This window comes from Lepeophtheirus salmonis, chromosome 5 (assembly GCF_016086655.4).
Source record: "Lepeophtheirus salmonis chromosome 5, UVic_Lsal_1.4, whole genome shotgun sequence".
Taxonomy (NCBI): domain Eukaryota; kingdom Metazoa; phylum Arthropoda; class Copepoda; order Siphonostomatoida; family Caligidae; genus Lepeophtheirus; species Lepeophtheirus salmonis.
In genome coordinates this window covers 19223046-19239061 of record NC_052135.2, presented here as the reverse complement: position 1 = coordinate 19239061, position 16016 = coordinate 19223046, and the positions used below count along the sequence as shown (strand labels likewise).

At 27.9% G+C, this 16016-nt stretch overlaps 1 protein-coding gene across 1 annotated transcript in view; it reads right to left on the bottom strand.

The window, feature by feature from the left end:
- Window positions 1-3487: 3487 nt before the first annotated feature.
- LOC121119011 (zwei Ig domain protein zig-8) overlaps window positions 3488-16016 on the bottom strand; it is a 210626-nt gene continuing 198097 nt past the window's right edge. The window contains exons 6-7 of the mRNA XM_040713620.2: window positions 6117-6259; window positions 3488-4839 (exon numbers count right to left, since the gene is read on the bottom strand). Coding sequence (XP_040569554.1) covers window positions 4709-4839; window positions 6117-6259 — 274 coding nt within the window. The 3' untranslated portion in view covers window positions 3488-4708. The remainder of the gene's footprint in view (window positions 4840-6116; window positions 6260-16016) is intronic.

Here is a 16016-nt window from a genome sequence, read left to right as displayed (position 1 = left end):
AGAGTGGAACATCGGACTTCATCAAGGCCAGGTATGCTTCTGTTCTTCCTCTTATTGAAGCTTATTGAATTTATTATCTTATATCAGAATGGAGATTGACATATTGAATAAAAAGTGTAATTACCAACTATTGCTTAAAAAGTTTACCATGAAAATGGCACAAAAAAGGAATTTTTGAGTCCTCACCCTGTATATATTGTATCACAGAGTTACTTTACTAACATATCGGTAAATATATACTATATTTTGGTGTCAGCAGTTGACTTTTCTACTACCCCCTTCCCCCCTTTTATCAACGTTGTGAATCTATGATTGTCTTGAATGAGGACTTTTTATGTTATGAACCATTATTGAAACAATTACTCTAAGGTAGAAGATAATTGACTAACTATCAACGGACTTTGGTATTTTATCTGTTTCTTTTTTAAAGAAAGGCTGCAAAGTAATACAAATGTAACGACGTGAGGAATTCAAAACAAAGTACAGAATTATTTTACTGATGTCCTGTTGGTTCTTTTTTATAAAACAAAAGAAGATAGAAATTTAATTGTTTTTTGTATATTAATTTCTTCAATTTTGTTCCTCACATAAAAAGTTTTTTATGACTACGTAGGAATGTTAGGCCCACATGAGTGAATTCTTAGTTTGTAAAAAAGTTTAAGATATATAGTCATACTTGTTAAAAGTCTAAATAAATACAATGTAAAGAGCAAAAAAATATGTTTTACACGTATTAAATAATGCAAACACATTATAATTAGATACATAAGATTACAGGGATATGCAACTCATGCCCTGATATCTACTTTTATTCTTCAATAATCCCTAAATTCACACAAATAGTATTAAAAATATATCAACCTATTCTATTTGGTTTTTTCTCAGCTTAAAAATATATTTAGAACAGTTCTAAATATTTTCATTTTGGCAAATAAAGACAAATATGAATATGTTAAAATATCATAAACAAATGTATATTCAGTGCGTACAATTGCATTTCATTTCAACTTTATAATGATAAAAATGCTCGGTCCATAAATATATGTTATCTAATTAAAATTACTTTTTAGTTCTCTTAAAAACTTTATGAAAAAGGCGTTTAATTATATAGAACGACATATTTCATAGACAGTTTTTGATTAATTGACGGCTTTGTATTAAAATTTCTGAGAGGACTTGAGATTAGTGTTGTGTTGACTCAAAAAATCATCTGTACAATGTGTATCTCGATTTTATTACTCTAGTCAAATTGTGACCTGAGTCGATTTTATATTTTATTGAGTCAGTTTGATTTTTGTCACTGAATCTCATCAATTGTTTTTAATTTTGTGGTACTGTTCCTATGTAAATTTCCATTGACGATTTATAATGAGGCTATTGTAATATCTGAAGAAACAAGCCAGATATATTACATAATTTTGTAAAAAATGTACAAATCCCTCAGTTACCATAAAAATATTAGTTCATAAGTTGTAAGGAGAAAAAAAAATCTGAGTTAGTTCATGAAATAAGTAATACGAAACGAAACATTATAAGTATGCCAATTAATATAAGTTAATAAATTGGCAATGAGCGTGTCTTTTTCTTCTTAAATTTATCGAGTCAATTCAATAAAATACTAGTTCTGCCTTGATTTAAATACTTTTGTTACTTTAAGTGTAGTTTACAGATTAATGAGAATAAGAAGTTGATAGAAATTGACGATAATTCGTCGAAGAATACAAATGTAGTTCAAATTCAATTTTGAGAAAAATAAATTTAACTAGACGGGCTACATTTATGTAAAGTTGTTGATCATAATTAGTTGTTAATAAATTTTAATTTTAAAAAGTGAATAACTTTACGTTCTCAGGACTGTATTTAAATATGTTTTGCTCATATTAGGGAATTTGACGCCCTTCCCATGTTAGATATTTAAAGTCAGACTCTTTACCTTGGCCTCTGATCTAATTTCAACTGCCTCACTGCTAAAAAATAAGTACTTGGGACACTAACAAAATGTTAAATTTTAATATTAAATGGTTCGGCCCCCTTGCGATAAAAGGGTCATTTTGTCTCCAAAGGTAAGCTCAAATAATAATGCATAGATATAAAAGGAATCACCATTATTGAAAAAATTCCAATAAACGAACCGCTATTTCAAAAAAGACTGATTGCGGTACACCCTCCCCCCTCCAAATATATATATGTATATAAATTCTAGCAACAGGGATTTTTTATTCGTATAAAATTTATTGTTTATGACTCACCCAAAATGGCTGGCTTCGTCAAATGAAAGCGTCAAATGTATCCCACAACTAAATTTTCTCTAAATTTTTACTATATAGCGAAATTTTATCTGGACTTTTTAATAGAAACTGCATTATGCATCTTATTAAAAGAGCTCTCTTAGAAATTACGGTTCTTTTAACTCCCAAATGTGGAGTAAATACTATCCTTGAAATAGAAAATCAAATGAAATAATGAAGAAATTTAAGAATTCTAGTGAAATATCATATTATATTGATAAGTTGTTTGGCTTAAACTTTCAAATAAAACCATATTTAGTGCATCTTGATTTAAATAATCTAAATGTGATGTGATTCTGTTTAAAATAGGGCAAAAAACTAAGTTTTGACAACAACCACCTCAGATTTAGTCAAAATTTCAATGAAATGGTTCAAGTATAATTCCCAAAAGTCCAGTTATAAAAAAATAATCACTTCAAAAGTTAAATGGGTTTCAAGCTCACATGATTCCAAGTCCTCGAAAACTAACCTGAATCTAGACTCAGAACCGTGGAGTCTTTGCTTTTGTATTCTTTATGGACTGTTTACTTCAGAATTACACTTTTACTTTAAAAAAAAAGAGACACATGAGAAAAGAGATGCCAATTGTAAAGCAAAATGCATGACTTGCTTACTTTTTATACTTAAATCGACACGCACGTCTCTTATCATAATAAAATGTATGATGGTAATGGTAGGCATATCTATCATTAGGGTTATAAATATTAAGCCTTTTCAGCGTGCAAGTTTTGTTTTTGAAGGCAACCTGAACAGTGTTTTTCATTTTCTAAAGCTGTTATTATACTTCTTTTATTCTGGAGGAGAGAAGATATAAATATAAAGCTGAACCATAATTTTTTGTGCTCATGAATGACGAAGAGTAACTGTGACTATTTTTAAGGGGGTTATCAGTGTCATTCCTTTTCAATTAGTAGAATTGATAATCAACAACGGAGTAATACCTATCTATGTCCTTTCTTGAAACGGAGTGGAACTTGTGTTTGTATTTTCTTCCTCTCATTGATACTTGAAGCTAAGCTAATGAAATGTGACGGCTAAGCTTTCTTTCTCTAAAACATTATTAAAATAGTAAGGGTTACCATGTTATTTTCCCCTTTCTATGGTTTACTTATAGAAAATGATTCAATATGCAACCTCAGGTATAACCAAAGTTAAATTAAACTTTTGCTGTCTTAAGGAAATAAAATACAACAATCTTATTTATTATGTATGAAAATTTATTTTTCAAATCACTATAACACTAATTAAATTAAATTAAATTTGCAAACATTAAATCATTATCTTATATACACAGGTGTGACCGTTTGAGGAGATAAACATTTTTAAAAGTAGCTATTTTTTCTTTTATTGTTTGATACCTATCTAAGACAATGCCGTAATAAGATACTTAGGATTCAGTTGTAGAAATTTTATTATGTATTGTTCCTCTTTAGGATCGTATTAACATAAACTTTGAAGCACAAGAGAGTGCAATTCTTGCATTTTCCTCCCAGAAAAAATACAACAAGAATATCTTCTGATTTGGACTATTACACAACTAGGATGTTAATGACAATCATGCCTGAGATTGTTGTGGCTACCAAAAAAGTTAGGGTAACAACATTAAGGTTATAGAAAACATTGGGCGCACTCACGGAGACTATTAACGAGAAAAGGGAAGGGTGAATGCCAATGGCTTAGGCAGGGAGTTTGATTTGAACAGGATCATTTTAAACAACTTATCAAAGAAGACACTTGAAATTTATGAATATAAAGCATTGAGACAGGAGTTGAAGGATATTGATTGTTCAAAAAAAGCTTGTAAGGTTCAAGTACCTATTAAAAAGCTCAATAAAAAGCCAAAGAGACACCCACACATCCCAGATATGTCACTCTTTGATTATGTTTTCTTTGATTGTTTGGAGGTTATGCCTTCAAGGGTCAAATACACTTCCGAAAAATAGTTCAAGTCTGTTATCGTAGATGATTGAGTAATCTTTATAAGAACTACACTAAAAACGGTTGCAAAAAGCTAAAGTCCATAGTGGAAGCCTTGATTGCAATTCATAGTCACTTTATTGGATAATTATAATGGTTTTTGTTTACGTTATACTATAAAAAAGAGTCTCATCTGTTTTGAATATTTTTCTGCAAAAAATATACCAAATTTAACATAAATTGATTTGTATCACCTTAGACGGACAAACCTGTATATATATATATATATATATATTATAAACAATATTTAATATACTATACAAACGAATACTTAAAATATGCTTTAATAATCAATACAATGATAAAAGTATATGAACGAAATATTATTGAAATAAATGTTAGTATGAAGTTGACAGGTAACATATTTTTTTATTTTATTAAAAAATAAATAAGAAGATACAAAAATAAGACAATAACCCCCCTTTTATAGCAAGTCCAACCAATTAAATGAAATATTGAACACCAAAAAATGCAATAAAAGATAATGTTGCCTGGAAAGGAGCTATGATAATTGAGTCAGAATGAGCATTGGAGAGTTTTTTTGAATTTTTGTAAATGGCAGCTGAATGTTCTCCTGTAAATAAGTTAAAAGAAAAGTTTAATTAGATCATGAAATTAAATGGATTGATATATATTTGTTAAATAAATATTGATTCTAAAACTACTACATAGAATAAACACATGTAAGGTCCTATGAACGCTGTACGGTGTAAGGACTATTGTTTTTTCTTCAAGGGCAAGGACATCTTTAGAGGGTCAGTTAATTTAGTTTTTGTGCCATTTTATGCTATGCCCTTAGTGTTTCTAAAAAAAAAAAAATCTAAACAATTTTTATCAACAAACCCAAATATTTTTTTTGAATTTGAGGTATGTATCTTAAAAATTAAAATTCAGTCACTAATCACTAGTCACCTAATTAGTAAACAGTAAAATCAACTATGTATTTTTTTTTGGTACGTATATAATATCCAACCTGAAGATAAAGGATTCCATCTTAAAATAAAAGTTGTGTATGTTGTAGTCTTTTACACCTTTAGACTACACATTGCCTTACCTGATATTCAAGCATAAGTTTGAGGGTTTAATTACTAATAATTTTTTTTCAATAAAATTTTAATGAAATTCCCAGAGTTTAACAAAAATTTGTACGGAAACCTTGATTACGGACTTAATAAAATATGAAGTATAAATAAAATTAAAGTAAAAACAGGACAACATATATTAAATGATGTTTTTGTAAATAAAATTTATTAATTCAACAATAAACTCAATTGATACATATTCTTGTAACAATTCAATAACTTAAAATATTTTTGCACCCCTTACATATTTGCAGTTAGTTTATATAATTTATGATTTGTCCCCCCCTCCCCAAATTGAGTTTGAAATTGTATCTTTTGACAGTTGACTATTTAACTACTAATCTAGCCTCTTATCAGTGTTTTCCTCTACTATAAAAAAGTTTAATAGTTGCATAGAATTGACATATTGCTATCACTGATTTTGTTTTTTTCTCTTTTTGAAGAGTAAATGCTAAAATTTGCAGAGAAAAATACAAACAAATTTTTTCAAATCTTAATGATCTAATGACTATAAAAATGAGTGTGCAATAAAGGGTTTATTTTTATGCCTTCAATATGGTTAACATCTAAAATAATAACGCCATATGAAAGCACATCTTTTTTTTTAATGCTGCTTCAGTATTCAAGATCGAAATTCTATATCTCTGATAAATAAGACTTGATGTAAAATATTGACATTTCAAGGAAAATTCCAGAATTTTTTTAAAGTCACTAAAAGCTTAAAATACATAAATAAATAATTATTTATATGTAACTAAATATACTCTACCATCAACAACCGTTATGCGCAGTGTATCATAGTTATGAGGTGACTTCTTAAGTATGCATGAGTAATTCCCCGAGTCTTGAATGATGGCACTTTTAATGGACAACTTACTCTCCACATATCCTCTCATGTAAACTGTTTTGACCCTACAAATATAAATAAATTAAATCAATATCAGTAGTATATTTTTATAATAATAAAATATATACATTATATACATCATTACAAGGACAACCTAGAACAACAAAAATTAAAATAAAGGAATAAATTGAAATTGAAATTTTGTTAACATTTAAATTATGTATGAACATTAAACACCTAATTATTTTGATCGATTATGGCCTGTATATTCAAAGTTACGTAAAAGATTGCTGATATGAGTTCATGTTAGGCATTTCCTACGGCAGGACTATACAATTATAAATGGAGTGGGACAGTTTTCAATTGTATTAGAATATTAACCTTATGTTACTGAACTGGAATATTATATAACCTAAGATTTATATAAATGAATTTTATTTATTTGAATCTATATTTTATCACAGATACTTTTTAATATGTTCCTAAAATACTTTGAATAGGAAAATATGTCATTCTTAATTTATCTATATAAGGCCATGATTAGGATTTATTTGTATATATAAAAAATTTTAATCGAGTTTTTGTCAATTTAATAGATATTTTTTATCCTCGTGTTTTTCTGTATTCTTCATTTTGACAATGTGATGACTAAGACGTACAACGGTAGAGACGATAATTTAATAATGTAAGTATTATTTTATGTACCGGATGTGGCAAAAAATCTTAGCACTTCATTTTTTCTACATAAATGATGGTTTTTGTAAATGCGGCAAAATTGTTCCGGTCAAACACTAAAAATAAACTTAAATATATATATATATATCTTTCTAAGTGTGTTATAAGGTGAGAAAATGCAATCTAAGCGTAACCAACCTATTTTGGTCCGAGCACCTTTGGATGCTGCCCAGAAACCAACGGAGATTGCAAAGCAGTTGCAAATCCCCAACATGAGCCCGTTTATGAACGTGGTCTTCCAGCAGGATGGTACGCCTGCACACACGTCCCAATAGGCCAAAAGTGTTTGGAGAACACCTTGCTTTTCTAGCCAAAGAAAATGTGGTCCCCTACTCACCAAATGTCAACCTATTGGACTTCCCTATTTGGTGCTTGTTGAGTCCAAGGCCTGCACCGTCCTTCAGCCAAATATCAACAACCTCAAATACACCGTCACTCAGCACTGGGATGCAATGTATGATAACTACATCCACAATGAGTGGAAGGCCTTCCGTTACCATCTAGAAACTATCATTACTGCCAAGGGGGCCTACATCAATGGTTAGGGAACCCAAGCCATCATACCAGTTATTTTTATTTTATTGGCATACCCTATTACAACTGGTTGCTAAAATGCATCTTAATAAAGTTCTAGATTGAAATTGTAAAGATTTTTTTTGAACCCGGTAATTCTCTCAATCTGATCAATACTGATGAGTACTAATTTGATTTCCAAAATTTGTATGAAGCAATAAATATTTCTAAGAAATTTTAAATGAAACACTTAATTTTTTTATTTGTTGATACCCAAAATTAATGTTGTTAGGATTATTAAAAAATGGATATTTACTAACAAATGATAAGTGTGTTAAAGTACTATTCGTCTAAAAATAAAAAACCAAACTTGTTTTTTTTTCGTTTTTTTCTGCATTTTTTCAATATGTTTACTCCTAGGTTTTTGAATTCATTGTTCAATGATACAGTTAAATTAATTAAGAGCATTAAATTATTCCTTTTTATTTGAAAATAGGAAGTACTATCATATTTTTTAATCTTTCAAAAGTATCTCTAATAAATTTTAACAGTTTTATTTTCTATAGTTAATATTAATTTTTCCCAACTGAATCTTTTTTTTAAATATTTAGGTCGAAGTATTCACAAACCTTAAAAAATTAATGTAAATGCTTGTGGAATACATTTTTTTTTGTATCATTGGTTGAATATTTTAGATTGATTTAAAGGTAGTGAAAAATATGTTTAAATTATATTCAGATAAATTTTTGAAATAACTTATAAAACAAAACTTCGATATTTTTAAAACGGGAGATTTTTATTATAAATAATCTGCATAGCACCAGTTATGCAGATTATTATTATTATTCGTGGGGTTACTTTCTTTTCTAAAATTTAGCGAATTTCAAATTATGAAAATGAATTTAAAAAATGTTTGTATATTAGCAATTGAAGCAAAATTAACTTATTTTCATAAATCGCACTAATAAAAATATACAAGCTAAATTGCAGTTATTTTAAGGTCATAAAATATTTTGTGAAATCATTTTTTAGTAAAGATTTCTTCACACGTTCCTCACTACTTCAATGTATGATCTCGACTGACTATATTTTCAAGAAATTTTTGGAATCTGGTTTCTTGAATGAAACCATGCCCTCTCCACTTCTACACCCTAATTGCCATGCATTAAAAAAAATGAAATTATGTTCTTGCACCCTGTATAACAGAAAAAAATCGAATTTCATACTCATGACCTTCCAGTTTAAAAAAATTAGAAAAATTTGACTAAGTATAAATGTTGGGTTAATTAACGAACTTTCAAAAATATATCGCAAAATGTTCAAATTTAATTTAAAAAAAATCATGATTGCTTGGTTTTATGTAGATGGAACCTATATATTTATAAGGGGGTAGAAAGCTTCATTCATTCAATGGGAAAAAGAGTGGAAATTATTATCATCAAAATTGAAATAGGAATGGTTATTTTTTTACTCTTCAAGTCTTTTATTTATGATAATATGTGTAATAAAGATAAAAAAAATTCTTATGAGTGTCTGCAGCAAAAAAAAACTTACTTTTTCTAGTTTTTTTTATACACAATCAGGAAAAATAAGTGTGTACACATTTCAAAATGAATATTTCTTTGGTTCATATTTCCTTAATCTTATTTGTTCATATTGTCGAGTAAATGCTTCTTTTCAAATATATATGTACCAACAACATTGTATATCAAGTATTTTCAGAAGAAAGGAAAATAGTGATGAAATGATGAGGGAATGTATTTATAAGGACAAAGTAATCCAGGATACAAATTAAGTTGACTATTAACCCCTTACATGTAATTAGGTTTTAGCTGAAGCTTGAAGAAATGAAAGAAACTCCACCGATAACAAAAAGTAATGTTTCAATAATAAAGACTAAATGAAGGTGAAGTTTGAACTAATAACATAAAAAGATTATAAGGTTGCAAATACGTAATGTGGCTAAATCTCAATGAGTCAAAAAATATACAGGGTAGAATAACTGGAGACGAAGGTGTTTGTAGCAAAAATTATCTAGAATTATATTGCAGATATAAAATCAAATCACATAAAGAAATTTATAACTTGATGTATTTCGTTTTTTTTTAAATCAATCAAACTTCCAATGGTTAACTAATAAACATTTTTCAGTTTTTTATTATGGTTTCTTGGGGCTATATATCTAGGACAAATTCACAGGAAGTATTTATTTTTCAAAACAATCCCATATTAAATAATTTCAAAATGTAAGTTTAACTCAAGTACAATAAAATGATTAATATATAACCTACCAACAACATACATACTTTTATTGTGAGATACAAAATTAACCACTACAGAAATAATACTACTTAGTATACTTCTGTTTTTTATTTTTTTAAGTTAATCTAATTTTGAATGTCATATAAATAAATAGTTTTAAGTACCTATGAATAATAAATACAATTAAAAAATCATCAATATTTATTAAACATTGTGTTACAGAAAATCTTTGACAATAGAGCTTAAAAGAGAGACATAGCTTCTATAGAAACAATATGATGTATGTTTGATATAGAACAAGCATAAAACTACAAAAAAAATCTATATTTAGACTAATATCGAAGTCTCTAAACTTATGATTAGTTTTCATCTGTTAGCAATATTAAAATACTAACCCAACATTTCTTTGCTGCATGGTTCAAGTTAACTTATTAGTGAAGATTGGACAATATAAGTAAGCTTTATTAAGTACTTTTATACAAAAATGTTTGCAGAAAAAAAATCCTATTTTTGTATGAAATTTAGTTATATTTAAAATATAAAATAAAGCTGAGACAATTAAAGTTAATACGATAAAATTAATGGAAAAAGTGTGACAAGTCAAAGTTTTCTTCAAATATCACCTTCTCTGCAATTATATAATTAGCTGTAACCTGATCAATTACAGTGAGAATAGGTTTAATACTTATTGTATAAACTTCCTTTTTGAATATTGAAACTCCTTATAAGGTTAAAAAAGACAAACATAATTAGTTGCTCCTTTTTCCCTGTCTCCATTGTTTTTATATGTTTACATTGTCTATTTTCAGTACGTAATCATTCCTACTATAACATACGGGCCTCATAGAACCTTGTTGATCTATAATTTATTTTTCTTTTGTTTTGAAAAATTTATTCATAAATTTATTTCAAGTTAGTTTCTTACTTAGATATATATTTAACAAAGAAAGTTACATAGTTTCATTGAAATAAGTACATTATCTAGGAATCAAGAAGTATAGACATACAAGGTTTGGTGACCAAATAATTTCCTTGAGACTCAATGAGTTTCTCAATCCTGCTTCTGAAGAAAGTACACGTCATCATGGTAATTTTCTCTTTAATGGAATTTACAATTGAGGCCTTTGCAGGAGGAGGACGTCCCTTGGTTTGATTTTTCATATAGCCCCATACAAAATAATCCATAACATGTACTACTAAGTGGTTAAATCTTCTTCCTATGCATGTTATTATAATTATCTTTAAGGCAAACGATTATTTTTTGAGAATCACTTGTACCCTCCAAGGCCTTTCTCAGCATTTGTAAGGTTCTCAAGGTTACATAGGTGAGTTTAAATACGTCCTAGTTGGATATTTTGTATTTCTTTATGAACTAAAATAATGACTACGGTTTATATGTATTTTTGTTCATTAAAGTGTCTTTTGTATCCAGCTCTAGATAAATTTATACACAGAGCTAATAGGATACGGCTTGTAACAAAAAAATAACCTGATTTCAATTATTTACTATTTAAAAGATACTAGCCGTAGTACCCGCCATTGTTCGGAGTTATTAGGCGTCGATGAACACAAAATTTTTATGATTTCAGAAAATAACTTCCCTGTAAATCTCTAAAATTACTTTTCACTTTTCATGAGCACACTCATACGTAACAAGTCGAAAGAAACATTTATACCCTAACATAGTAAAACATATTTATTTGACAACCATTACTGTGGTCAATTTTCCCATGCCAGTTTTAAAGTATGATTTATCTTTAGTCTCAAACTCGGTTTATAGACAAAAAAAATATCACTTATGGCAATATTTGGCGAATACGATGAATGAGGAAGCAATTCGCAGCATAATCTATGAAATTCTACCCTCCTTTTCAGTTATTTCTTTAGACGTTGCATTGTCTTGATGAAACAACATTTTTTTTCTTCAAAACAGCAGGTTTTTCGTGAATTCATCCTTCAAACATCCAACAATTCTATTTAATAATTGCTTTTGATGGTTTTGTCCTTTTCAAGGTATTAATCGAATATTATATCATCCCCATTGTGCTTCATAGAATATGGATTTAATAAGCTTGGCAGCTCGCTTATTACATTTTCTGATGCATTGGATTAGGTTCAACGTGTGCAATCTCCTCAATTGACTTTGGATTATACTTTGGCGTGCGGTGTAGGAACCATGTGTAATGCATAGTCGCATACAGTCTAAAAAATGTATTTTTTATTGTTAAGTTGCTCTTAAAATTGCTATGAATCATGAACATGTTGTTGCTTTTGATTGGCCCCACTTTCCACAAAGCTTTTGCATGTTCAAATATTCAATCATGATATGTTCAACACGTTCCTTTAATATCTGTGGAGTATTAGCTTTGTTGCTTAATTTCACTTTACGACAACTCAAAAATTATTTGTGGACTGTTTCGATGTTTTTGTCTGTAACGACCTCTTTCAAATTTCCAATGCGTGTATCATCTTTGACGCTAATTTTGCCTCGTTTAAATTTGGCAAACCATTTATCAATAGTTCATTTTGCTGGTGCATAGCTGGAATAATCTGTTTAAAACAAGTTTAGGGTTTAACATCATTTTTTTTTACTAAAAAGCAATACTTCATTATCACACAAAATTTATTTTTATCCATTTTTAAATAATCATATAAAAAAATCTTTATACACAATCTAACGAATTAATTGTCCAAAAATTAGAAAAACTTGAAGAATGAATAAGTATAGTTTGTAGGTCAATATTAACTTAAAATTATAAGACTTAAATTTAGTGGCGCCATTTAATTTTTACCTTCGAATTTTTGAGTCCACCTAATAGCTAATCAATACTTAATATTTATCTCCTCAAAAACATGATAATCATGATTACAACTTCATAAAATTAAAAAAAAAAACATCGTGCAGGTGTCCAACAGCAAAAAAAAACAAAAAACTCCCACAATAAAAAATACTTATGATTAATACCCTAGATATATATACTCTCCTTTTTTTCTATGAGGCGATGAGGTTTAGCTATAGATGCTCCTTGTTAAATATATTCCCAATGATAATTTTTGCTTTATTAATAATTATAGATTATGAATTAATGTATTCATCAATTTTTTCGATGTGGCCATTCTATTTTAAAAATGGGCTTCCTAGACCTTCTGATCTTTCCAGGGTTAATATTTTGTTGATCTTATTTGGTTTCAGTTGTCTTAATGCCCAAAACATTAGCATTTACTCTACCTCATAGTTGCTACATCTGTGCTGCAGATAAAGACTTTATGAGCCGATCAATAAATCACTGATTTAATTAAATTTAATCCTAACTTTTTTTGGTAATGTATACATAGACATTATTAACTAGTCACAGAATGTCTATTCAATCAGCTTTCTTTAAAAGGTCATAAGTGTAAAATTATGACCGATATAACTTTCACAACCTTGTAATTTTCTTTATGAAATTAATATGTAATAATTCTCCTCACATGAAGGTACAACTTAGAAGTCATACTTGTTTCCACGTTATATCTAATAAAAATATAGCCATAAAGTCTCTTACACATAAACACTTTATTGCTGGCATAAATAATGTTTATTATTTGAGGAAATACCAAAAGGCTTTCGCTTGTCTATTTTAATGTTGACTTAGAGAATAAATTAATTTAAAGGATGTTGTCGTATTTAAAAAAAATATCATCTAAGTAATAAAAAATACATTCAACTTGTATGTATCCAACTATTTACTCCATCAGAAATGAAAAAAAGACTATTATTGTAATTACTTTTAAGAAATTGATTTTTTTAGAAGTCGAATGCTATTATCCAATAGTTAATCAATTTTTGAATTCACAAATAATTTATTGCATGAAAAGGAGTATATTAAAATGTTACTAATTATTAAGGTATTTAAAAATATAATTCATCGTAGTTGTGATATTTGAAACCAAAAAATAATGGATAGTTTTCCGTAACAAGTTAGATAAATTAATTTTTTTCACCTAAATTAATTTTTAGCCTCACCCATACTTTCTGTATCTATTTTTTTTTTCAAAAAGTACTTCATTAGTTTTTGACTCCTGTAATAAATTTTGACAGTTATTTTTCGAAGTTTAAAGAATGTTTTTATACGTTCTTATTAATTTTTACACCAACAATAAATATAAAAAAGTGAGATGGAAAGGGAATTAAAGATGTTTAACTCGGTATAGAATTTATCTTTTTGTATCATCTAATCGTTTTTCATTATTAATTGATGTAAGAATACTGTATCCTCTATTTATAGTCTAAAATATTTAGTAATTATTGTCCAACTACTATTTTAGAATACGAGTTCCCCAGTACAATTCTCAACATAATTCTATAAAAAACATTTTCAAATTTTATCAAATAATGAATTGCTTTCATAATACGACAATGAAAACTATACAGATCGCCAAAATGGTCATGTTGACACTCTATGGCAAATGTTAAATATTTTGGAGACTGTTATTTCTTTTTTTTTCTTTTGCAAATGAATCTTTGGGGTCCCAATAATAGTAATCAACTAAAAACTAACTTTCCTCTTTCGACTAACTGTATAATTTTTCTCGTAATTTTAAGATACAAATAATAATTTCTTAAAATTTTGGGAATTTTTGTTTGATTAAATAGAGAGTTCAATTAAATTTAAATAATGGGAGGCGTGACATTTTTTTAAGGGGAGTGGGGGTGATGATAAATTAAGCAATAACTTTCAAAAATTATAAAAACCTGATAGTTTAACTTTATGGAATATGCATTATGCAGGGCCCTGATTGCATTAAGTTAAAAAGCAGGACCTAGGCAGCATCCCTATTGCCTTACTACTCCCTAATGGATAATCAGAGTATTACAAAAATTATGTTACTTTGGAATTTTGATTATTATAATAAAAAATGTATAAGAATCGTTTTGCAAAATAAACTTATCTTTTCCAAAAAAATAACTTTTTAGAATTAGATAGAGATAACATTTTCATTAAAAAAATAAAATAAACATATTTTTCTTAAAGTAATGCCATTTCATGAAACCAGAATCCAATTATTTATCATATTGCCCTTTTACTAATATTTAAAAATTGTTAAGGGCCAATGTTTAAATTTTTAAAGCCATATCATATCAGAATTAGAAAAATGAAATATCAGTCAGAAAGTTTGAAAAAAATATCACCCTCCCCAAAAGAAAAATCCTAAAACAGGTCTCAATTTGATTACACTGGCCACAGTTGATTTTTCAAAGGTTCAATAACTAATAAAAACTTTTGAAATAATTTCAATTTGGAAAAAAAAGTAGATTTGTTTTTTTTATAAGGAAAAAATTCGAAGTCAGCGAAATAAAATATTAGAAATAATTGGCAATTTTTAAACTTTACTCGAATAGGTTGACACAACTTAAAAGTTACTCGAATAGGTTGACACAACTTAAAAGTTACTCTTGGCTCGGTCTAAAAGAACAATGTTAATTTCGTCAGTCGTAGGACTGATCTTTATCGGTTTTTTAGAACTACGTAACTCAAAAAGCTAAAGTTTTATCAATTGTTGTGATTATAAATAATTATTTATAACAAAATAGTTGATTCCTAATAAGGTCTTAAATTAATTTTGCATAAATCTAGTCATATAAAACTTTTGTATTATATCAGATCTAGCTATCATTAATCATGTTCTTCAATCCTAGCGAGGTCCACAAGACTGTTTAATAGGAGAAATAGATTAGAACAGTTAGAAAAAAGACTGAGACTGAATTCAATCCTTGGACCGATCCAACACTATCAACAGTACATAAATATAGTTAACGATTTTTTTATACGTATATCTATTATATATTTAAATGACATGTAAAGATATTTTTATTTAATACTTTTACATGGGATTCTTAAAGAAAAGAAAAAAAAATGATATTTTCTGTCGGAAGTGGCTTTTACACGCATGAAAAAAAAATTTGCCGCAGGATTTTATATTTTTAGTAGACATGTGGATGTTGGTAGTGTTTGTGCTTAACTAAAACAAAAGAAATTAAATGAGTAAAAACATACTGCTTCTATCATCAACATTGTTATTCCTTTTAAACATTGTATGTACATACACATTTGTGGATGTTTTATTCTGTTGGGCATAATATATATTTGTCATAGTTAGCTATCTAAATAATGAAATGAAAGAGTAGTATGAGCTGGCTAGACCAATAATTTTATGTACTACGATTTTCAATACCTTAATAAATCTCTAAAAACAAATATTTGTGGACCTCAGATCCAAAAAGTTACATAAAATAGTACAGTGATAAAAAAAGTTTCTACATTTTAAGAT